At 48.6% G+C, this 23,231-nt stretch overlaps 2 protein-coding genes across 2 annotated transcripts; both read left to right on the forward strand.

Moving 5' to 3' along the window:
* The first annotated feature begins 2,393 nt into the window (after nucleotides 1-2,393).
* HOXA11 (homeobox A11) lies at nucleotides 2,394-4,768 on the forward strand. The gene is made up of 2 exons (XM_080385520.1): nucleotides 2,394-3,085; nucleotides 4,529-4,768. The coding sequence occupies exons 1-2, from the start codon at nucleotides 2,422-2,424 to the stop codon at nucleotides 4,759-4,761; spliced, it is 897 nt and encodes a 298-aa protein (XP_080241646.1). The 5' UTR covers nucleotides 2,394-2,421; the 3' UTR covers nucleotides 4,762-4,768.
* Nucleotides 4,769-4,785: 17 nt separating this feature from the next.
* On the forward strand, nucleotides 4,786-16,749 carry HOXA10 (homeobox A10). The gene is made up of 2 exons (XM_080385516.1): nucleotides 4,786-15,045; nucleotides 16,463-16,749. Exons 1-2 carry the CDS (start codon nucleotides 14,226-14,228, stop codon nucleotides 16,735-16,737), a joined length of 1,095 nt encoding a protein of 364 aa, XP_080241642.1. The 5' UTR covers nucleotides 4,786-14,225; the 3' UTR covers nucleotides 16,738-16,749.
* The last annotated feature ends 6,482 nt before the right edge of the window (nucleotides 16,750-23,231 follow it).

Below are 23,231 nucleotides of genomic sequence, written 5' to 3' on the forward strand. Positions count from 1 at the left end.
GGATTTGAAGGGTGGGGGGACACAGGAAAAATAAACAGTGCTCGGATACCAAAAGAAGGCTTCCGACCCCCCAAACCTGATCCCACCCCCCGCCCCCACCCCCCGCAAAAGCTAGGGGGGAAGTAAATGCAAGCAAAAGTATAGCGTTAAGGAAAAAGCCAACCAGAGCTCTTGCACCCACCTTCCACCTCCCCACCCCCACCCCCAGTTAAAAAAAGAAAAGAGAGGGGGAGAGAGAGGGAAAACCCCAAACCCCTTTTACAATCCCTAAACGACACTGCAGTCTTCTGCTAGCGGTTTTGACAACATGCAATCTCTTTCCATCCACTTTCTAGCAAATATGTCAAGCCGGAAGATTAATTCATTAATTTCAAGTTCAGCTCGTAGACATGCAGTAAGCGTAAGAAGTTCTTGCAGCAAACCAAACTAGAGTTCATTACAGGGATACGTCCAGGGCATTTGATTTGTGAACGGTAACCCTTGTAAAATAAGAAAAAGGCATATAAACATTAATGCTAATAAATTAGTTTACTCCACTACAAAGTAATTACTTGATAATACTGAATTTACAGCTTGAATTCAAACGCAATAGTTAACTATAATGTAGGGAAAATACATAATGAGAATATTTTCTCTGTGCACAACATGATTAGATTTGTTATTGAGTCAGTTACGATAAGCTAAGCAATAAATAAACAAATCGATGTTGACATTTAAATACCGAAGATCTCCAGAATTTACTAGAGAACTTTCTCCGGATATATAAATACTTCCACAGCACTGCAGAGGAAGAGGGGGGGAAATCCAAATATTCTTTCCCTAACATTTTCGTTTCCCTTCCATTAGCCTCCAAAGTCCACGGGGGCATGGATCTTGAACTACGTCTGATTTCCTAAGAGCACCGACTTCAACAATAGCCTTTTGCCGTTCTGTTTTTCTATTTTGATGAAATCCAGCCGGAACCCAAATATTTCTTTTCTGAAATCGAGCATCAGAATAGCAAAAAAAAAATTTTTCCGAGAGCCTAGGGATGTCCATGCCTCAAAAGGTGCTGTATTCTTTGGCGTATTTCTCTGTTTTCTTTGGCTCTGCTCATTCGGTGGGGTGTGCATTTTTATTGGCAGAGAAGTACTTTTTAGTCTCTGCCCGGTACAATCCGCTTTCTATATCATCCCTTTCATGCAACAATAGTAAAAGTTTAACCACGTTTTTAAAATAGGTCTCCCTGGGTCTCAGCCTTCAGCGACGGTACGATGCAAAAAGGAAAGTATCTCGGTACGGCGAGTTTGTTCCTAGGGGTTAACAGTATGTCAAATAATTTTAACTAGGCTTCTGGCAACTAAACGCGGAGTATTTGTCAAGCCGGGGTAGCCCAATATCCACTGTTTCTCCAAGTGTTTAGCGGCAGCGTTGAGGCGGAGAGATCAGCAAACACTCTTTAGCTCCGTGGTCTGCAATTTAAAGGGCTTTCTGGCATTGAGAGTGAGGCAAGGGACGGTGTGGGGAGGGTGAGGAGAAACAACCTGCGTCCTGGGAACCCCACATTGTTAACTACGTCCAGTAAAGCTTGGCTGAAGCCGCGCGGGGTATTTGAGGTTAATATGTAAGTAAGGGAAGGAAGACACTAAGCGCTTCGGAAGTGAACATGAATGCAAGCATGTAATCTATTCACCATGAAAATCAGTACAGACTTGACCCTGGCACATTCTTTCTAGTAACGTTTCCAGAAAAACCCTGCGGGGCGAGGGGTTTTGGTTTGGTTTTTTGTGGGGTTTTTTTGCTTTTTTTGGGGTATTTTTTTTGGGGGGGAGGAGGGGAAGCCGAAACCGAACCAAAACAAACTTAAACAAAAAAAAAAAAAAAGAGGGGGGGGAGAGAAAAATAAACCCGGCCGATTTCTTCAGGAGCGTTTCCCGCTCGGAAGCAGCTTTGCAGAAGAAACGGTGCCTGCATCTCTCCTGTGCCCTCCTCTCGGAGCGGGCCAGCGAGCCGCCGAACGCCCCAGCAAGCACACAAACAAACAGAAAGGTCTCACCTAACCCTGGGGGGATTGCTAAGCCTCGCTACTCCAGAGCCAGTGGGTGCCATGGGCCGGGCGGCCAAGCCTGGGACAGTGGCAACGCGGCTTTGTGTCCCCCAAGGCTACCCCCCCGGCCAACCTGCGCCCGGCTCGCCCTTAGGCGCTGGCGACGAGCTGTTGCTTCCCCCCGCGATGGCCACAAAGGGAGCGGGGCCCGGACCCGCCGCTCGTCAATGTCAACGTCGGGCCACGTGACCGCACCTCCCTGCCGCCGCCGGGGAGAGCTTTCCACGTCAGCTTACGTCTCCCCATCTCTTACTTCACGGATCTGCTTCAAAGAGGCAGCTGCGTTAGAGAATCATGTTAAGCTCAGCTAATGCGGAGAAGCCGAGGTAGCCCTAATGATGGATTTTGATGAGCGTGTTCCTTGTTCCTCTAACATGTATTTGCCAAGTTGTACTTACTACGTCTCGGGTCCTGATTTTTCCAGCCTCCCTTCTTTTTTGCCCCAGACCCCGTCTTCTCGCCCTATGACATACTCCTACTCCTCCAACCTACCCCAGGTCCAACCTGTGAGAGAAGTTACCTTCAGGGAATATGCCATTGATCCCTCCAGTAAATGGCACCCCAGGAACAATCTGCCCCACTGCTACTCCGCAGAGGAGATCATGCACAGAGACTGCCTGCCTGCCACCAACACTGCTAGCATGGGCGAGATGTTCGGCAAAAACACAGCTAACGTCTACCACCCCAGCACCAACGTCTCCTCCAATTTCTATAGCACGGTGGGCAGGAACGGGGTCCTACCCCAGGCTTTCGACCAGTTTTTCGAGACGGCTTATGGCACGGCGGAAAACCTGGCCTCGGCGGACTACCCGGTAGACAAGAGTGGCGACAAGGCGCCCGCGGCCGCCGGGGCGGCGGCGGCGGCAACTTCAAGTTCGGAGGGCGGCTGCGGCAGGGCGGCGGCGGCGGCGGCGGAGAAGGAGAGGAGGCGGCGGCCGGAGAGCAGCAGCAGCCCCGAGTCATCTTCCGGCAACAATGAGGAGAAATCCGGCAGCTCCAGTACGTATAAAGGCAGCGCCCGAGCGCTTTTAGGAAAGGCAGCTTGAAATCTAGCGCACCGCCGCTGTTAAATTTTTATATGCTGTTTTATAAGCATATAAGGTTTATGAAGGGCCTTTAGATTTCCCCCAACAAAACTTTGTTATAAAAGGCGAGATCACGTGTTTAGTGCTGAAATTGGCCGTGAAATACCCACCGGGCAATGGATGCCTTAAAAATTTTTTTTCTTTCTCCTTCCTCTTTTTTTTTTTTTTTTTTTAATAATAATAAAAAAGAGCTCTGTGGTCAACTCTCGAAAATATAATAACGTACGTTCGGTGCCTGTAAATTCGGCAAAAAAAAGGAGATCCCGACTCCTTTGATATCAATGTAATCCAGTGATTTTATAAAAGCCATGTGTTGCACCAGAAGTCTAGTTAGGAGCTGAATTCAAAGCCTTCGCCGTTTTAACGATTGCACTAGAATAGCGTTTAACAGATAAAGTAGCCGCCTGAACTGTAGCAATATATTAAAAGAAACAAATTAACCTAAAGCTGGCCTTTTTGTCTAAAGGAAGCCATTTTACTAAGGCGCTGTGGCAATTACGTGTTGCCTTCTGTCCAACAGTTTGTTACTTACAATTGTTATTCAATCTGTCAAAGTCTGATTTTTTTATGTGGGCTTTTTAAAAGGCAAAGCTAGTATACGGCTAGGGGAAAAAAATACCTCGACAATGAACTGTACCAGAAAAGGAAGTTTTTAAAGGGATAGCAGCTACGTTTAATGTAAAGAGCTCCTGAACCTTGAAACCTTTTATATTCTGCTTAATGAACTTTAAAACCGTAATGGATAATCGAGAGAAGAATACCTCGATGCGGTGGAGAGCCCGCTTGAAAATAGCCGGCTGGGGGAGAATGAGGCGCCTTAGCCTCGGGCTCAGGGGCTTTTCCTCTGCTGGGGACGCAGAGCCCGGATTAGTCCAGGGAATGAGGGCGAGATCCGAGCGGGTAGGGCTCGGGGAGGGCTGGGCGCTGGGTCCCCCTGCCCGATGCCGCGCTGCCTGGGACAGTGTGCGTGGCGCCTGGCGGAGCAGCCTACAACGGCTTTCATCCCGCTCGTGGGATCCGCAGGAACCCCCCGCCACCACCCCTTCCTCCGGCCGCCCTCCCCGCGGAGGCAGCAAGGCCGGATCCCCGCGTCTCGGCGGGGGCTTCGCCCTGCCCCGCTGCCCGGGGCCGCGGCGCTGCGGGAGCCGCCGGGTCCCGGTCCCCGGCTGCCCGCGCCAGCCACGGCGGAGGGCTGGCGCCCAGCCTCGGACCTGCCAACGCCGGCCCCGGAGCGAGCAAAACGCGTCTTTTCCGTATTAATATGTTTTGCCCGAATGTCCTCCCCCCGACGCCTCCTCAGCCCCCACAGACGGCCCCCGCCGGGTCTCAAACGCTTCTGCCTTTTTTCACTCCACAGGTGGACAACGTACCCGTAAAAAGAGATGCCCATACACCAAATATCAGATTAGGGAGTTAGAAAGGGAATTCTTTTTCAGTGTCTACATAAACAAAGAAAAACGCCTCCAGCTCTCCCGAATGCTCAATCTGACCGACCGCCAAGTGAAAATATGGTTTCAGAACAGAAGAATGAAAGAAAAAAAAATTAACAGGGACCGATTACAATATTACTCAGCTAATCCACTACTTTAAAACTCATAGCGTTTTTCAAGACGAGATTAAATTCAGATTTCGCCCTTGACAAGGTCAAGCCACGGGGTTATGTGGAGGAAAGAGGTGTGTATCTGACGGGACTAGAAGAATCCAAGGTTTTACGTACATGTAAATCCACTCTGGAACTTCAATGATGATTTTTATATATATATATACATATATATATATTTACATATCAACTGGAATCGATTTGATTTTGACACACATGGCATCCATTTCTCAATGTGCACGTCACCTCTGAGTGCAAAATCCATACCTCTTACCTTTCCAGGCACTGCGGCTCGCCCTGCCACCGCTTTCGGCAGGCACAGGCGGGGAGGGCACCTCTCCGTCCCCGGACTCGCCCACCGCCGGCCCTCCCTCACCCCTGTGCTGCTGCGGAACAGCTGTCTGGAGGTTGCCAGGTCGAGCTCACCCAACCAGGACCACTGCAGAATACAAACTCTTGAGAAATAATCTTTTGTCCTCCCTTAGCGGAAAATGTCTAGGTTAGAGGCAGTGCTCCATTGCCCATGGGTTTGCAAGGAGAATTTAAGGGACACACACAGAGAATTAAAGGGAGGGAGGGATGACATGCCTACACCTTCACGAGGCCAACCGCGAACAGTTGTAATATGGATGTAGACATGGTTATAATAGTGTTTCCTTTGGGGGTGTGGGGAGGGATTGGGTAGGGGTAACAAAGAGGACTAAATGAAAGACTTAAATATTTACTTTAAAAAATCAGGTATGAATTCGCCATATATCGTAAAGAAACAATCACTGAAAAAAAAAAAGATTTAGCAAATTTTAATTAGCTCTCGTTTTATTTATGACAACTGAGTATGCGTTGCCATCTTTTCGGAGACAAATCATATTTAAATACTAAAGATAAAACGGAATAAAAAAAGTGTAAATTTCAGTGTTTTAAAAGAAACAACTCCATAAAGGAAACTAACCTTCTGGCTTCTGGCTCACAAACTTTCTTCAGGAAATACCTGTGGAGAACGACAGTTTAGCAAATACCACACAACACTTAATTGAAACTTGGAGTTGTGCAATGCACTAACGTTGGATCATTAAAATAACTCAATCGCATGTTCGTTTAAAGGTGACTAGTGAGGAGTTTAAACAGAAGCCAAACAATGTAAATATGGTAATTTTCTTGTTGTCTACTCTAAATGTCACGAGCTCTAGCTCTACTTTATCGCCCAGTCGACATATGCAAAGAATGGAGAGTTGTTCGGACTTATTTTGAATATCTATAAATATATCTATTTCCCTGCAGGAACCAAAGCGTGAAAAAAAAAAAAGCGCAATTTAAAAAATAAAAGAAAAAAAAGGAAAATATTTAAAATTCTATATCAGTTTACAAAGGATATGGTGTTCTATCGTTAAGGTAATTTGCTGTTGAGAATATCTGAATGTATATTTCATACAGGAACGGTGTTTTACAAGATTGTAAATAATAAAAAAAAGAACCCATGACCTATTTTGTTTGAATGCCTTCCCCCTCCGGTTTTTTTCAGTTGGGGTTTTTTTTTTGGTTGTTTTTTTTTTTCCTTTGGGGCTAAAGGGTGTGGGATTTCTTTACATGTGCAACAAAGTGGTGATAAGAATGTTTTTTGATTAATAAATTTACCAAATGGATGTAATTTCTTTGACACAGTTCACCAAATGCAATATCTTTATATGACATCACTGTTTGCAATATGTATCATCTGTATGTATATACAGTTTTCTTTTAATATGCGAAAGTATTTGGTTGCATGTATACAGTGGAACAGCGCACAAAGAAAATAAAAAAATGGAAACTTTATATTTTTACTCTGGTGTTACGTTACTGCATGTTCTTTTATCCAATGTAACTCTGGGACCCGAAATTCCTCATGACCTTGTTCAGTCATTTGGGGCGAATTATTCTTCTTTTGTGAACTTCGCCATTAAATCTTCTACTCTGGAGTTAACAAGTGAACCCAGGCTTGTCCAAGCGTCGTTTCAGCGGGTCACAGGAAAAGGAAAATGAAGTATGTTCATAGCTCACTACGTGTTAGGCCTTTTCCTTATCCTGCCAACGCCAGTGGGGCAAGGTCCTGCGCTCGAGGGTTTGATGTGACACTGCTGTTTGCTCCCATCACATGTATCCAGGAGAACTCCTCGGTAGCGTTTGGGGCAGGTTTTATAAGCCTGGCACCAAAGGGAAGGTCCAAGCCAGCCAACAGATGTAGCTAGAAGTGTGAGAGCCCTAAGAAAATTGTTGTCTTTGGGGAGGTGGGGGATCTGCATGGCAGTGTGGTGGAAATGGACTGTTTGAAATTGTCCTTGATCTCCAAGGAGTGAGGGGGTGGACTGAGGTGGGTGGGGGAGGGGGGCGAGGCGGAGGTCTGGAGGGAGAAAGTTAGTAGGGAGGAAAGAAAACCCCAAACCCCAAACAATAGCTGAGATAAGAATGTGTTTTGGTGAGAGTGTTGGAATCCTTAATGTTGACACTTATCCTAATCAGGAGAAGAAAGTATGGTCTGTTTTCGCATTGTTTACTGGCTTTGAACTTCTGTATTGCTTGGACATCAACCATAACCTTGAGGTGAAGGACTTACTGACTTTGGGCCTCTGTTGACAACGCCACACAGCCAGACAATGTCTACCCAAAAGAAATGTTAAAAAGTCGGGGGTGGGGGTCGGGGGAAGGGGACGTTTTGTTTGTTTGTTTGTTTGCATAGTATGTAAGGAGGAGCGGCGGTTAAAAGGAGATGGACAGACGGATGGGCTGTGGGAGAGGGACAGAGGGACGGATGGAGAGCTGAACGGCAATGAAAGTTAAGCCAGCAAGCTTCCTTTCCTGGTTAAAAATTAACTGGCATTCATGGCCAATCCCAGAGGCAGCTAAACCATGGAGTTTCTCTCGTAGGGGTTTTGATTTCCTAGCCCAATAAAATCGCATCCTCTGTGTCGCTGTGACAATGTGGCCATAAAAAGTGCCCGTGACTCGTCCGCTCGCCTGTACGAAATGCATTGCTGTAAAGGCAGCGGAGCTTCGCCCGGAGGTTTGTGCACCGGGAGGTGAGCGGCCGCTGCCCGCCGCCGCCGTCCACCCGCCCGCCCGCCCGCCGTCCTGCCGCGGGGCCCCGCGGCAGGACGGCGGGCGGGCGGGCGGGTGGACGGCGGCGGCGGTTTGGGGGCTGCTTTGCCACAAGATGGCGATCTTCAGATCAATGTCAAAGCCGCCCGGGGCGAGGGGAGCAGCCCTGGAAGAAGGAAAAAAAAAAAAACCAAAAAAACCCTCTTGGCCTTTGTTCATTTTGCATCCCTGGAGCCGCACGCGTAATTATTGCACTTACTGGGCTCCGCGTTACAAAAAGCCGCTCGGGATGCCGGGGAGGCGAGGGAGGGGAGGAGATTTTGGGGCTTCTCGGTGGAGTTAAAGCCTGTGGGCTTTGGGTTAGGAAATGCGCGAAGGTAAGTGTTTTATACATCTACCCTGCGTGGAGAAAGGCGAGGAGTGTGCGGTGATCGGAGTGACTGGGGTGGCCCCTGCCCCGACCACTGAGCACCGCGGGAAAGGACCGTAGGGAGGGGAAGAGATGCAAAAAGTTGGTGATTACGATGTGAAATAATATAGAAGGGACTTTCTAAGTTGCAGTTGACCTTTTATTTTCTCTATGAGGAGTTTTGGCCAGCCGCGTGGAAAATCCACGTTATCTGGAAATATTTTTTCAAAGTAACTTGTAGCTTTCTTCCAGTTATAAAAAAATTGTAGCACTGGAAATATTATGAAACTTGACATTTATGTGTGGAGCAGTAGGTGTCTTCAATCAAATAGATCTATGGCAACACAGACTGCAAATGACAGACAATTCTGACGATCTTATTGGACTTGAACTGTAGTTTAGTTAGGGTCGTTTGGTAACTTTAAAGGGTAGTCTGCTTCCTTGCAGCTGGACACAGATTGTGGTAAACAAATTTTGACAGGCTTATGCTAAAAACTTCATGTGATTGCATATTAAATCAATGCTCATGCAAGACCAGATTTGGATTTCCCCTTCCTTCATTCCTTCCCTCCTTCCTTCCTTCCTTCCTTCCTTCCCTCCTTCCTTCCTTCCTCCCTTCCTGCCTTCCTTCCTAAACCAGCACATGTGCTGTAAACAAACAATAGTCACACATTCTCATGTGCTCAGGGCTGCTCTGGGTTGTAGCTTTGAAACTCTATCCTCTCTGCGAGTATCCCTAACTCCAGGTTACTTTTCTCGCCCATAAAAGTTTCACATGTTTTTGTTATGTCTCCATTTGAGAAGGGCGGGAGGGGAAGGTGGTATTATATGGAGGAGATACTGGTTTGGCTACATATTTTAATCCACGTGTTTCTTAGGAGAGACTGTACAATTTTTACGTTTCTGTCCGGGGGGTGAAGGGAGGAAGAGGATGATTTTGTCCTTGCTCTCGTATGTAATGTAACTTGCCTGCAGTATTTTTTAAGAAAGCGCCTTTTAAAACTGTGCTTCCAGGGAACTGTTGCAAGCGTAGTTAAAAGCACATGCTCGGTCGGTAGAGAGCAGTTTCTAGATTATTATCGGAACCTATCGATTTCATCAAAGATGCTCCATTAAAAGCTCGGGGACGTTGATCTCTTTTGACCTCCCCTTGGCAACTCCAGGACGTGAGAAGCCACGTCTTGGGAAGGAGCAGGGCGATTTGAGGGTCCCTCTGCAACATTTCATTTTACACCAGTCAAGTTAAACTCAGCATATTTGATCAAATATTTATTTTTCCCCTTGTTGTTTCCCTGCCCCATTCAATACTCGGCTGAATAAATCAAAGGGACCCCAGCAGCAGCTAAAGCGCCCTCTGGTTACGAATTGTTTACTGACGGCCGCGGTCATAGGATAATATTTTAAAAAAACAAGCTTGTTTCTTACAATAACTGTTTATTATTTCACATGATTTGGGTTTGCATGTTTTGGAGGGAAGAGGCGAAGCCAATTCAGTGTCTACAGTGTGTTTAATTAATCGTGTACTCAACCTCAGCTCGCATACCACATCCAAACCCCTGGGAGGCTTTTTCATAAGCTCTTTGGGTTTGTGTTTTGTTGTCTTTTTTTTTTTTTTTTTGTCACAATCTTTTCATTAAATGCTCTGAAATCGAAACTTCAGGCCAACGTGTGTGCCTGAGAGTCAAGCTATACCACAACCAAAAAAGATATTTGTATATGCGTCCAGATCTTATTTAAAGGAAAGACAGCTACAAAAAAGGGAAGAAGGGATACAGTTTCAAATGCTTAATACAGCTGTGCGACCCATCTCTTGCAATATAAGGGGTACACTTAAAAGACGGACTTAAGATTTTCCCGACACATATATAACCCGATACCGTTGTTGCTTCTGCACGGGGTTTGGGGCTCCCCGGACAATAGAAAGCCCCGTTGTTCTCGCTGGTGCTGGAGGAATGGCGAGGAGATAAAGCCCTAATGAATTGGTTTGGGTGTATTTTGTCCTGCCGCACACTAGAATTCGGAGCTCGTCAGAATTACTTGCAAAATATGTTCCTAATCCAAATGAGTAAAACGATACACATATACTATAATACATAGTTAGGAGAACAAGCCTCCGGATGGCTGGAATAAAATTAAATCTCAGGCTAATTTTTAACAGCATAATCCGCCAAAACAAGCCAACCTCACCACCACCACCAGCGTGAAAGAATTTCTAGTAAAGATAAAATTAGTGGGGCTGTCATTTGTCACCTAACTTGGCACAGATGCAGTTCCTAAACCTCCTGTTTGAAATCCGCCTTCTTTGGAGCAAATCCAGAAAAGTGGGGGGAGACAAAAAAAAAATAAATAAAGGAGGAATCTGGCACACACGCACGTTCCTGACAACTGACAGTTCCAATATTAAATAACTATACCCTGATTGCATTAATTTTTGGAGCTGTATAAAATGTAATCCACGGCTCTATTCTCAGATAGGCGGCGCATGCACTCCTGCAACAGACTGCAAGGCCATTTACGTTTTCACAAATTGCAGTTTGCCCGTGTCTGCAAATAAAAGCATATTTTAATTAGCTCGCAAAATGCGTCTCTGGATTAACAGTGCTGATCTTTTGGGTTATACGGGCCAATAATAAAAAGATAAATCACGGTTTAACATGATACATTTTGAGATTTCCAGTCAGAATTTACTTAGGCTGAGCTGTCGGGTTTTATTTATTCCCTTTTTGTTTTTAATTTTAGTCCATCCAATAAAACGGCTTAACGACACTATTAATGCATCTATTATATTTTTCTTAGATCAATAAAGTTTTATTTTCATAGCGTTGTCTATGTACGCCTGAATTTAGATTCTCCGCGAAAGCACCTTCTCGCCGATTTTGATATTTATCAGAATTTTATTTGCTCGGTTTTATAGACCCTCGGATAGCTGTACTTACAGAAGTAGAATTAAAAAGAAAGTATTTCTCGTCCCCTGGCGTCCACAATATTCTTTAAAATTTCTTTTAAATAGGGGTTAAGCTCCAAGGGACACATTGTTAAGCGCTGGAAATGCAGTAGCTACACCCAGAGCATGCCAAATTAGCTCGGTTTAGTCAGAATTGACCATTATCTTTTATAGTTACGAATCAAGTGAACATTATTAGTTTTACTTCACTGGGTTTGATGATGCTGGTTACTATTTGCCTTGGCCTTGTTAGCGATTAAAGAAAGCGGAGATAATGCAGCGCCGAGCTGAGTTCATGATCTAGATGGAGGCAGTGCCTTGACCATCAAACCGGCACCGTTCACCGCGATCAGCACAACCCCGCACGGCCTTGCCGGCGGCAGCTCCCGCAGGATCTGACACGGGGGGCAAACCCCAGCCCGCTGCTACAAAATCTAGGAGGGCAGGCTAAGGAAAACTTCAAACCTTCCCGGGTTTTTCCCTGGCCTCCGTGCCTTTTGTCTGCTTTCTCTGCATTAGCTTGCAGAGAAGGAGAAGAATCCAATCCGTGTTTCTTCCGACGCATTTCGAGTCGTTTTATTCCAGCTGAAGAGGATTGCAACGTACTTTTATAGGCCTTCTCTCCTCCCCCCCCCCCCCCCCAATTTTTAAAAGAGAGCTGCTTATTTTAAAAACAGCTTTGGAAGTATTTCAAGTGTTGCTCCTCGGTTCCGTATGGCTTTTAGGTTTGCAATCCATTTCTATTTAATTTGGCAAATGCAAAATAAACATACCACAAGAGCGGACTTCCCCGGAGTAATTTTTATACCTGACTTGTGTAGAGAAATGTATTTGGAACGCGGCGTTGGGACTCACGTTTCATTTTATTTAGATCTGTATTTATAAGGCTAAGCCTATTGATAATAGCCTTCCCGTATACCACCCAATAAACCGGTGCCTTATGTGGTATTAATTTTGTTAGCAGTGATACGGCCCTCATAGGAATCTGATAAGGGTTTGTCCATCGCACATTAACACATCGCGGGGTTGGTCGGGTTGGGGAAGTACAAACAGTATTACAGGAGAAAATGCGGGAAGGAAAAAAAAAAAGAACTCGAAGGGTTTCTATAGGCTGTGGGATCTACCCCTGTCACCGCATCCCACGGGCCGGTCGGGAGGAAGCCGCGCCGTGATGCTCGCCTCATCACACTGGAAAAAATCAGACGCGTTTCCATAAAGGTTTTATGGGTGTTGCAAAGTTGTAGCAGCCTCCGCCTGCCCCGGCGCTTCCCTCGGGCGCGGAGGGAGGCTGGGGAGGGCCTCGGCCGGCTCGGCAGGTCCGCGGTAAGGGACACTTGCCTCCCGCCGCAAGGAGGAACCCCTCCGGAGGAATGTCACGCTGTGGAAAAAACATTTCCCCGTGGCAGGCAGGCACTGGGGGACGAGACCACGTGGGGCTTGACAGATCCGTGGCGCGAGGGGAAAGGGCCGCCCCAGCCCCTGCCCCGTGCCGCTCCCCGGGGCCGTTTGAACGCCAAGGGTAGGCGCCGGGGGATGCGGGGCTCCGCGCCCACCCCGCCGCCACCCCGCCCGGCGGGCAGTGGCCCCGCCGCCCGGGACGGCGCTGACGCCCGGCCGGCAGCCGCTCTCCCCCACCCACCCTGCTGGAAGCGGCGACGGGTCGGCCGCTGCTTCCCCGGGCAGTGTGCGGGAGAGAGGAGCGAGCACTGCTCCGCAGGGATGGGCAACCAGTACCGGGCAGCCTCAGGGTCCCCTTGGACTAAAGAGCCCTTAGTTCCTCGGGCCAGGCAGCGAAGCGACTTCAAAATGGCATGAGCGAGGGATGATGGAAGCGAAAGCAAGCCATCATTAAGCGATTCATTAGAAAATCTATCTGTCTGTCTTGTTTGCGTCCCTGTCTGTCTGCTATCTGTCTGCTACCTCCACCACAATTACATATTGACTGGACAGAGCTGTCTAGCATCTCAAGATTCATCTACTTACTCTTCTTTCTATTATTTAGTACACTGCTTGTGAAAGAGATGGTGCTTTTGAAAAGGCGAAAAGTGAATGACCTAAATGGAGGGGGAGGGGGGGGACACACATATAAAAATGATCGTCCAAATATAAACACATCAATAAACAGGGTGCGCAGCATCTTGCGAGGATCCATTTGAACTGCTCGCGTCTGGATTCTTTCTGTGGCATATGTCTGGCTTTATATTTTAAATGGTAATCAGACCTCAGGAAGAATCCAGCGTTAACTAAAGCATTAGGAGCGGCAACCGCACAATCAATCCTCCCAGAGTGGCACTACTCCCTAAGAGATTCTTCAGCGCAGCAGCGAGCATTTTATCTCCAGGAAATTTAAGCCCAGCCTGGCGTCGTGGTGGTGATGTTAGGCTGCAAGCAGCCCCCTTCCTCGGTAGTTTAAAGCGAGAGGCACCAGGCCCCTTTACGGTTTCCAATGATCCGTGATAAACAATAACACGTCTTTTATTTCTCAAAAAACGAGACAATCAAATAAAATGAGCAGAGCCTGAGCATAAAACACCGGGCGAGCCGTGGCTTTATTAATTTCGTGAGACACACAGGCTGCGCGGGGAGGTGAGCAGGCATTGCTGCCGGAAAGCCCAACCGCGGGGAGAGAGGAGTGATAGTAAAAGCTTCATCTGGACACCGCTTCAGCCTAGGTATAATAAACATCAGGACCGCCGGGCTATTTTATAGCGGTGCGTGTGATAAGAGGGGAGCAAAACTTGGAGCCAGCACCAGCAAAGCCCGCTCCTTCCCCTTCCCGGGAGCGCGGCTCCCGCCTGGGCGCAGGCACTCGCCCATGTGGGCGAAGCGTGCGCGGCTGTGTGTATGGAAATCCATATTACACATTAATATACATCTACCTCCCAAATTCAGAGGTCGACCTGAGAGCAGCTCGGCGCATACGAAACCAGACGGGGAGGGGTTGCTGAGGAGGCCCGGGCTTCCATTGGCTGCAAGCGTCTGCCGTGGTGCGGGGGTATCTCTAATCATATTCAGCATGTTTTGCACAAGAAATGTCAGCCAGAAAGGGCTATCTGCTCCCTTCGCCAAATTATTCCACAACAATGTCATGCTCCGAGAGCCCGGCTGCAAACTCTTTTTTGGTAGACTCCTTGATCAGCTCGGGCAGAGGGGAAGCGGCGGGAGCAGGAGGCGGAGGCGGAGGCGGAGGCGGCTACTATCCCAACAGTGGTATCTACCTGCCACAAGCGTCCGATCTGTCCTACGGGCTGCAAAGCTGCGGACTTTTCCCCGTTTTGAGCAAACGCAATGAAGGTACTTCTCAAAGCATGGTCCCCAGCTCGCACCCCTACGTGTCAGGGATGGAAGTGTGGCTAGACCCCCCCCGGTCCTGTCGCATGGAAGAGCCGGAGAGCCAGCAGGTCACCTCGTGCTCCTTCGCTCCAAGCATTAAGGAGGAGAGCTCCTACTGCCTCTATGACTCAGAGAAATGCCCCAAGGGCTCGGCCGCCACAGACCTCGCTCCCTTCCCCCGGCTGAGCGCCGAGGTCAGCCCGGCCAACAGCGGCGGCGGGGTCCCCGTCCCGGGCTACTTCCGCCTCTCCCAGGCTTATGGCACCTCCAAGAGCTACGGCGCGGGGCCGGCCGGGGCTGCCCCCTTCCCTCCGCAGCCCCCCGGCCGCTTCCAGACGCCTCCATCTTTGCCTCCCGTCCCGGACGCGGGGAGGAAGGAGGACGAGGAGCGCTCCCCCAGCCCCTTGGCGTGTGTCTCCCAGAGGGAGGACGAGACTCAGGCTTCATCTTCCACGGCAGAGGAGCTCTCTCCGGCTCCGTCAGAGAGCAGCAAAGCCTCTCCCGAGAAAGAGCCCGTAGGTAAGCGAATGATGATGGTGGTGGTGATTAACAGAAAAAAAAAAAAAAAAAAGAGGGGGGTGGTGGTGGTGGAAAAAAGCGGTTAAGGATCATAGTGGCATCACGATGCGAAAGGAGGATCCCAGCTGCCCCGCGGGGCTGCCAAGAAGCGCTGCTCAGACTGACCTTCTGAACTTTGCAATATTCGGGCACGGGGTTGCCGTAAAAATTAATGTCCATCCTATAGTTTAAAACCCTTAGAGCCTCCGCTCTGGGCAACTTTAGCCTGCATGCTGCTTAAACATACAGAAAAACAAGACCAGTCTTTCCCCTGTGATGTGAAGGTGCCTACCAGATAACAGAGATGTTTGTAAAGCATCCAAAATAAGCAATAGGCAGTGCCAATAAATAAACCTATTAACGCGGTAAGTTATATTTTACGATCCTGAATGCTTTTCGGAATAACAGCCGCGTTGAAATGTGCCATCTATGAACTGCTATCAAATTAGACTGATGAATGCACCGCGAATATCCTTCAGCGTCTACACTAGATAACAGGATTGTTATTTATTCATTTGCCTATTTATTTCCCTTTCGGGTCCCCATGGTAAAAAAAACCAAACTCCCCTTCCCTGGGCGGCAGACTTTTCAGACGATTCCCTCCGGCCGCATTTCAGACGCCCTGTTATTCCTTCCGGGCGCCCCGTAGGAAAATAATATCAAAACAAAAAAGAAAGCGGAAAACTACTAGAGAGCCAACCCCAAACCACGAGCCACTCTGAGCCATCGAGGGATCAGTGTTACTTCTTTCCCAGCCAGTTCCACCGACAGGAGTAAACACCCTGCAACAGGGGATGTTTAATTTTTTTGGGTTTTCTCCCCCGAAATGGTTGGAAAAGAGCGGGCCGGGGCGCAGCTCCCCGGGCAGGCAGGGGCTGGAGGCCGGGAGGCTCCGACTCCGCAGCTCACCTTGTTTTCCACCTCCAGATCACACTTACAAAGTTCAGATCCGCAGGTTTTGGTTTTTTGGAAGCAGGTGGCCGGGGAGGTGGGGGGGGACAAATAAGACTCCAGGCCATTCACCAAGCCGCCCCCAGTAATAGTGGGCTCAGAGCGGCCGAGGGGGAGCGGGTAAAAAGCCTGTTTGGGGGGTGTGTTAGAGATGAACTACCCAGCAGGGCATGCTGCCCTGCCGGAGGCTGCCCGGAGCTTTTTGAGCAGAGGCAGATTTTCTCGGGCGGATTCAGGACTTCTGGGAGACCACTTTGAAGCTCTCAGTTCCCACAAGGACACCCCACTTTCCAACTCCCCGCAGCTGGCGGAGCGAGCCCCCCGCGCACGCACAGACACACACACAGATGCTCCTTCAACCCTCTCCCCTCCAGCTCTTTGCCTCCTACCCGCTGGTAATGTCCCTTTTTTACTTTCTCAAAACTAGGCAATTCAAAAGGAGAAAATGCAGCAAACTGGCTCACGGCAAAAAGTGGCAGAAAGAAACGGTGCCCTTATACCAAGCATCAAACTCTCGAGCTGGAAAAGGAGTTTCTATTCAATATGTACCTGACTCGTGAGCGTCGCCTAGAGATCAGCCGCACAGTCCACCTCACAGACAGACAAGTTAAAATCTGGTTTCAGAACCGCAGAATGAAACTGAAGAAAATGAACAGAGAGAATAGGATTCGGGAGCTCACAGCCAACTTTAATTTCTCTTGATGAACCTATAAACACATCTTTATGGTTTAAAGAGCCAGTATCATTTTCCTAGGCTGTAGTCATCCGCACCTGTATGGATTAACGATATTAGACGTTCTCAATATGTCCTTAACCTCTTAAGAGCTACTTTGGGGGGTGGGGGCTGTGGGGGGGGCGGACTGAAGCCACGCTAATGCACAAAATGCCGTGCGTGAACCTCCCCGCTTCCTTCAGCCTTCCCCCGGGCCGATTTGTTCCTTTAAGCTTTGAAACCCAGAAATACCATTTCATGAGCTGGAAATATCTTCCCCTCCCGCCCCATCTCTCTCTGAAAAGTAAACAAGCTTGGTTAAAGGCGCATTCTTTTAAATTTTAAGCGGTGTAACTTTGTATGTAGCTGCACAATGAAGAATTTAAGCCTTGCCATATTTCTAGACATTGAGAGCTTTTCCCCCCTCTGTTTTCCTTTTTTTCCCCCCTCCCCCCTTTTTCCTTCGAAAAACAGGATTTACAATAATGAAATGCAGGCATCCTTTAAAAAGGCTTCATGGGAACGGGTGTTAAGAGCGATTCTTTTTTTGCTTTACCTTAAAAGTCAATATTACAGCTTTAAAATGGGCCAGGAAAATGAAAGCTTTTCTCTTTAAAGGTATAAAAGAGTTCGTGTTGCTCATGGACTAAATTATGACACTTACCTCTGAATTTCTCTCACTCTTTCTGGTTGTAGATATTTACTTAATGTAGTTTTGCTTAAATATGTGGAATTAGTGATTTTTTTGTCTATAAATAACGTTACCGTTGGTAACGCATGACAAGCACACAGAAATTCCCCCTTGTGAAGAAAGCAGTCACTTTTTCCTCACTAATTTCACTGAATATATATATATCCTGAACATCAGAAGGACTTTATGAGCCAGAGTCTGAGATTGCGAGGGAGAATATGTTCGTCTTCCTTTATACTGTGAAGTTACATACATTAAGGGGTCAAACATATAAGTGAAAAAAAAAAAAAAAGAGAAAAAAAAAGAAGGGGAAAAGCTATAAATACAGATATGTATAAATGTATTATTATAAAATGCCGATACTGTTTTAAGCAAATGCATTCTATCGTTATTATAAATGTTAGTTCTAGCTATATCTAGTTCTTACCTTAAATCGGAATAAATTAATATTGTAATGCTGCTGTGCGTGAAAAAGACGATGTTTATGTTCTCATAGAAGAATAAAAACCCGTGGAAATAATCCTTTTAATTTTACCTCTTTTTGTGACTGTTTATCCTCAGGTTCTACTTTATGTCTTCGAGAACTTTTACAACAGGAATAGTTGCCTAACCCCCCTGCAATTACTTTAGGAATCTATTTAAATATTACCTAGACGGTCGTAATTTGTCTGGGCCATATAGCGATGGTGCTCTAAGGTTTGTCGGCTTTTGTTCAGTTTTATGACTTGCTAGTATATCTGGATTGTTGCTGTCTTGAACGAGTGGTTTCAGTTGACTGAGGAGCTGCATAGACTGAGGAAGCAAATTACTATTTCTTGAGGGTAGGGAAACGATTTTTATTTTTTTCTTTATCAAACACCTACAAGTGTGCGGAGATCTTTAACTCCAGAGGACGGTGACACAATTCTAGCTTTATCTCAGGGCTGAGAAGAAATCGTAAAGGTGAGCGCATGGGGAGGGGGGGACCCCAGCCTCCCCTCCCTGCCGGCGGGCCCCTCCAGACAAGGCTATTCCCTACCTGGCTGCATGTGGAAGAGCTTATTTCGCCCAGGCTGCTTTTTTGCATCCTCCCTTCGTTGCTGCATGTTTAGCTCATAGCCTTGCACAAAGGGAAGGCAAGAGGAGGGCTGGGGGAAAAGCGACAGCTAATGCTGCCTTGCAGGGTGTATGTGTGCTGGGAGCAGGGGGGGGACAGACTTTGAACCCGGGTTTCTTGGGAGCCGTTAGCTTTTCATGATGTAACATTGTCGTGCACGGCCTTTTTCTTCCCGATTGCATCTGCATGGAGAGGCGAAAGCTGCCCGCGGCGGGGGGGTGGGGGGGTGGGGGGGTGGGGGTTGTGTTATTATATTTTTCTCTTGTTTTCATTAACCCACCCGAGGCTGGCCGGGGGGTGCGGAGGGGCGCCGGCGGGGCGGGCGGGCAGAGGGATGTTTTAGTCATGTTTCTGGTTTTATTTTCGTAGCGGGATCCTTGCGTTAAGGACCACGGCAATGGGGAAAGTAATAATTAGCGCCTGAGAACTGCTCTGTGGTTTAGGTAGTTTCATGTTGTTGGGGCTCCACCTTTCTCTCTACAGCACGAAACTGCCTTAATTACTTCAGTTGATATCATCACCAGGTATGCTTGGTGCGAGGGTCCTTTCTGCCCGAAGAAATCTTAGCGCTGAAGTGATCTGTAGGCGTCAAGTCCCAATGCCATTGTTCCCCATCTGCAACGGAGCCTCCTTTGATTCCTCAGATAAACACAGCAGCCGAGGGGGGAAGCTTGACAAGTTCTTCAAGGTTAGCTAGCTCCTAAGCGAGTCCCTGCCTGCTTGCGGGGTTTTAATATATCTCGTAGGCTGCATTCAAGGTCAGGTGCGTTTTTGCATTCTGCCCGGCGCGGGTCGAGCTCGGGGGGCGGGGGGGAGGAGGGGACTGTTTTTATTTTTCTGCCTGGATTTATTAAAAAACAGAGACCCAAAAGCCTGCCAAGGGGAGGGGGTGGGGAGAGATCAAGTCTACCGGCCTCGCTCCGTGCACCATCACAAACAAGTCCCTGGAGCGCAGTGCCCGCGGCCGGGCGGACCCCACTCGCGGCGGGGGTGCCCGGCCCCGCCGGCGGCTGTCGTTCCCGTGGCGGGTGACTGGTGCCCGCCGGGGCCTGCGGCAGGGCTCCGCCAGCCCCGCGCCGACGCCCGTCGGGCCCACTCCCCCGGGGCTGCCCGGGGGCGCCGGCTGCCCCGCGGCCCGCAAGGCCTCGGTTACGATCACGATTGCGGCGCGGGCGCGGACGCTCTCCGCGGTGGCGGAACGGGCAACAGCGACCTCTCCGGGCCCGCCGCCGCCGCCGCCGTCTTTTGTGTCCGCAGCGCGACTGCGGGCAGGGGCGGCCTCCCGCCGGGCCCTCCGGCCGGCAGCCAGCGCCGGCGCGGCAGCGGAGCTGGCCACCGGCTGTAGCGGGAAGGCGGGCAGAGGAAAGGGCAGCAAACTCACTAGCTGGGAGTTTATTTATATATATGTATATATATATATATTTAGTAAGCGTGGTTATTCTTGCCTAAAAAATAATAAAGAACTAAAAAACCCAACCCACTATAAACTTTTTCGAAACTCCAGGCTGGGCTGCAGGCGCTCGGGGAGGTTTGGATAGCGGTTTTAGCTAGACCCGCCCTAGCGGGTTCCTTAGAGAAGCAGGCGTCCTCGGCTGGGGCAGGAGCAGAGCTCTACATCTCAGTCAAATTTAAGAGCTTTTGCCTGCCTTTACACACACTGCGCATCTGATGGCTATCTGCTGGGTCTGTGTGCATATGGAGAGTGTATATACAGTGCATATGTCTGTGCGTGTCTGTATGGCGTTTGTACATATCTTTACCTCTGCCCTTCATTTCCCCTTTGAATCGCATTAGCCTGATTGGTACTGCTTCCCCCCAAATTCTGAATCATTTTTTCTCTCCGCTGTGCCAAAACTTCTCCGTGCATTCGTAGCACTGGCGATTCCGTGAGAGAGGTTTGCAGTGGCAGGAAACCCTGGGGAAAGGCGATCCTGAACTTCCCGTTCAGGAGAGATCGCCAACGCCCGCGAATTCCTGCCCCGCGTCCGCGGACACTCCGCGCCTCTGCGGTGCGTGGGTAATGGAGCAGGGCTTGCAGATGCCCCGCGCTTAAAAACCGACGGGGTCCTTCCTGTTGCAGCCGGGGGTAAGAGGCAGCAGAACGGGAGCTCTGCTGATTTGGTTATATCTGCATGGAGGGCAGGGAGCATTTTTTCATGCACGATGGTTCCAGCGGTGCTTCGCTCCTGGGAATTCCGATTTCATATCGCAATTTGATGTGAACTTCTGTTTCTGCCCTGTTTGGGGTCTTTTGCCTCCGAGGGTGTAAGCCACCAAAACCTTCAGTAATTTGCAACGCAAATTGTAGGAAGCCCACGATGCCCCCGCCAGCCTTCGTGGCTTGTACGCAGAATATATTTCGGGGAAAAAAAGGGTCGAAAAGGGTGAAAAGGGAGCCGGGTGCTGCAGTGTTATTATCAGTAACGTGACTGCGTGAAAAATGCCTGCAATTATTGCCTATATTCTACCTCTTGCCTTCTGTACGCCCTCTCCTGCCGCTTGGATGCCGGCAATGAACAAATGCAGAATTTTACAGGGAAATAAAAATGCAGGCACGTTCTTTTAAACGTTTTTGTTATTGTTATTCATTTGCTATTATTTTTGGTGAGGAACCAAAAAAATGAAACCCGCTGCAAGTTGAGAACCCAAATTCGAATATAAACATCCAGGACTCCTGCAGCTAAGATTATTTTTTCTGAATGGAAAAAGGAAGTTCTACAATCACATTTCACCACAGCTGACTCTTAATAATAAATACAAATGACGTCGAGTTCCGTCTTTCCAGGAAAGAAATACAATTATTTTTTTTCTATTACGGCGTGTCTATACAATGGCCAAAAAAAAAAATAGCAGAGGAGAGCTTTATTTGCATTTTTTAAATTGTTCGAAAATAACGGGCTCCTTGTTTGTGGAGATCTTGCAACTGTTCCGTAATTTTCGAACTCTAATGGGGGATAATAGTTTCATTATGGGCCTTTGTAATCCTGAATGGGGGGAGAGTTGTTAAAATAGGATCTCTGTAAGATTTCGGATTAAACTGTTGGGAAGACATGAAAAGAAAAAGAAAGAGAGAAGGAGAGAGGGAGAGAGTCAGCCCCCATAGCGATGTAAAACTAATTAGAACCACACTTTCGCATGCACAATATTTACACGTGATTTTAATTATTACTCAGCCGTCCCTACCATTTGCTGGGCTCTATTTTCAATAAAAGATATTTCGAGTAAACTGAGCCTTTCGCAGAGATTTTTTTGTGACCCTGCATCCCACTGACCACGCTCCTTCGCCAGCCACGGGGATAAACAGCGTGAGCGTCCGCCGGAGAAAAATCAGGGAGTCACAGGCATATTTGCAAAGCGCTCAGCCACGACTTTAATTCGTAACACTGGACTTGGATCTGGCCGCCTCTTACTTTCCCCCGCGCACCCTCCCCTCCTCCGCGGCGGACTGTAACCCTCCGCTCGGCTTCCGATGCCGCTAGCGTGTGTCCTGCAGTCAAAGGAGGTGCCAGCAAATAAATAATTATATTTGCACATAAATTTGATTCACCAGAATGCGGGACGGCCGACTGCGAGCGCCCCTTTGATAGCCGCCCTGAGAAGCAGGGAGCCTTTCGGCAGCGGGGAGACGGGGCTTTTTCTCCATTTTCCCCCCGCTGCTTCCTTGCATAGTTAAAGAATTAATCGTCGTGATAAATACCGCCGCCCGGCTCTGCCCGCGCTCCTTCCCTCCCGGCCAGGACGGCGGCTCCGCGCTGCTCCGCTCCGCGCCGCCCGGCCCCGGCTCCTGTCCCCGGCCTGGCGAGGGGGTCCCCGGCCGCAGCGGCCCCGTCCAAGGGCAGGGACAGGCAGGCGCGGCGGGGAGGACGAAGACGGTGTTTCGGTCACTGCCGCGCTCTGCCCGGCGGGGTGGGTGGTGAAGTGCAGTTTGATGCGGGCCAGCCAAAATACCGAGCCAGCGCCTGCCCCGGTCCTCCTCCGGCCGGGCGGGGAGGGCCGGCTCGGCGGCGCAGTTTCGGAAAGGGGATACGTTGAATTTGACTTTCCGCTACCAGCTCTGAGCCGATCGGAGCGGTATTATTTACAGTGAGTTCCCAAACTAAACACAATAGTATAATTTAACCTTTCCAAGCACTCGTAAATTTTTACTGCTGTGAAACACAGCGATGCAAATGAGCGCGCTCATAGTTACTGACTTAATAACAACCCCGTGGCTCCCGAAACAATAACTCCTTATGAAATATAATAAATATATATTTAAATACAGTATACCGCAACTGCTATTTTGCCTTTTTTTTTATTGCTTCAATTATTGTATAATTTTATGTGAAGGTCTCCGATCACAAGGGTGGTGGTAGGGTTTTTTTTTCGCGGGGAACACGACCCACTGATGGGATGATTAATTATGATATAAAATAGTCCGCTTAAACGGGGTGGAGGGGGGGGAAAAGGGGAGAGAGAGAGAGAGAAAGAGGGAAGGGGGGCTGTAATACGGAATCTGATCTTTTAATCTCAGTTGGCCACAATTAAAACAAACCCCGCCGTATAACTCAAATATGCCTTTGCATAAAAACATATGGCCTCGCTATAAAAATTATGGCTGGAAAACACTGACCCATTAATAGCCCGCGGACTGATTTATACTTTATTGTTCTGCTCCCCCGCCACGTGACCGGGGCAGCCAATGGGCGCCCGAGCTG

This window comes from Falco punctatus (genome assembly GCF_963210335.1).
Source record: "Falco punctatus genome assembly, chromosome: 4".
Taxonomy (NCBI): Eukaryota; Metazoa; Chordata; class Aves; order Falconiformes; family Falconidae; genus Falco; species Falco punctatus.

Coding starts and splice junctions, on each gene's coding strand:
- HOXA10 (XM_080385516.1), top strand. CDS start 14,226: ATGTCAGCCAGAAAGGGCTATCTGCTCCCTTCGCCAAATTATTCCACA. Junction 15,046..16,462: donor TCCCGAGAAAGAGCCCGTAG/GTAAGCGAATGA, acceptor TCTCAAAACTAG/GCAATTCAAAAGGAGAAAAT.
- HOXA11 (XM_080385520.1), top strand. CDS start 2,422: ATGATGGATTTTGATGAGCGTGTTCCTTGTTCCTCTAACATGTATTTG. Junction 3,086..4,528: donor GGAGAAATCCGGCAGCTCCA/GTACGTATAAAG, acceptor TTCACTCCACAG/GTGGACAACGTACCCGTAAA.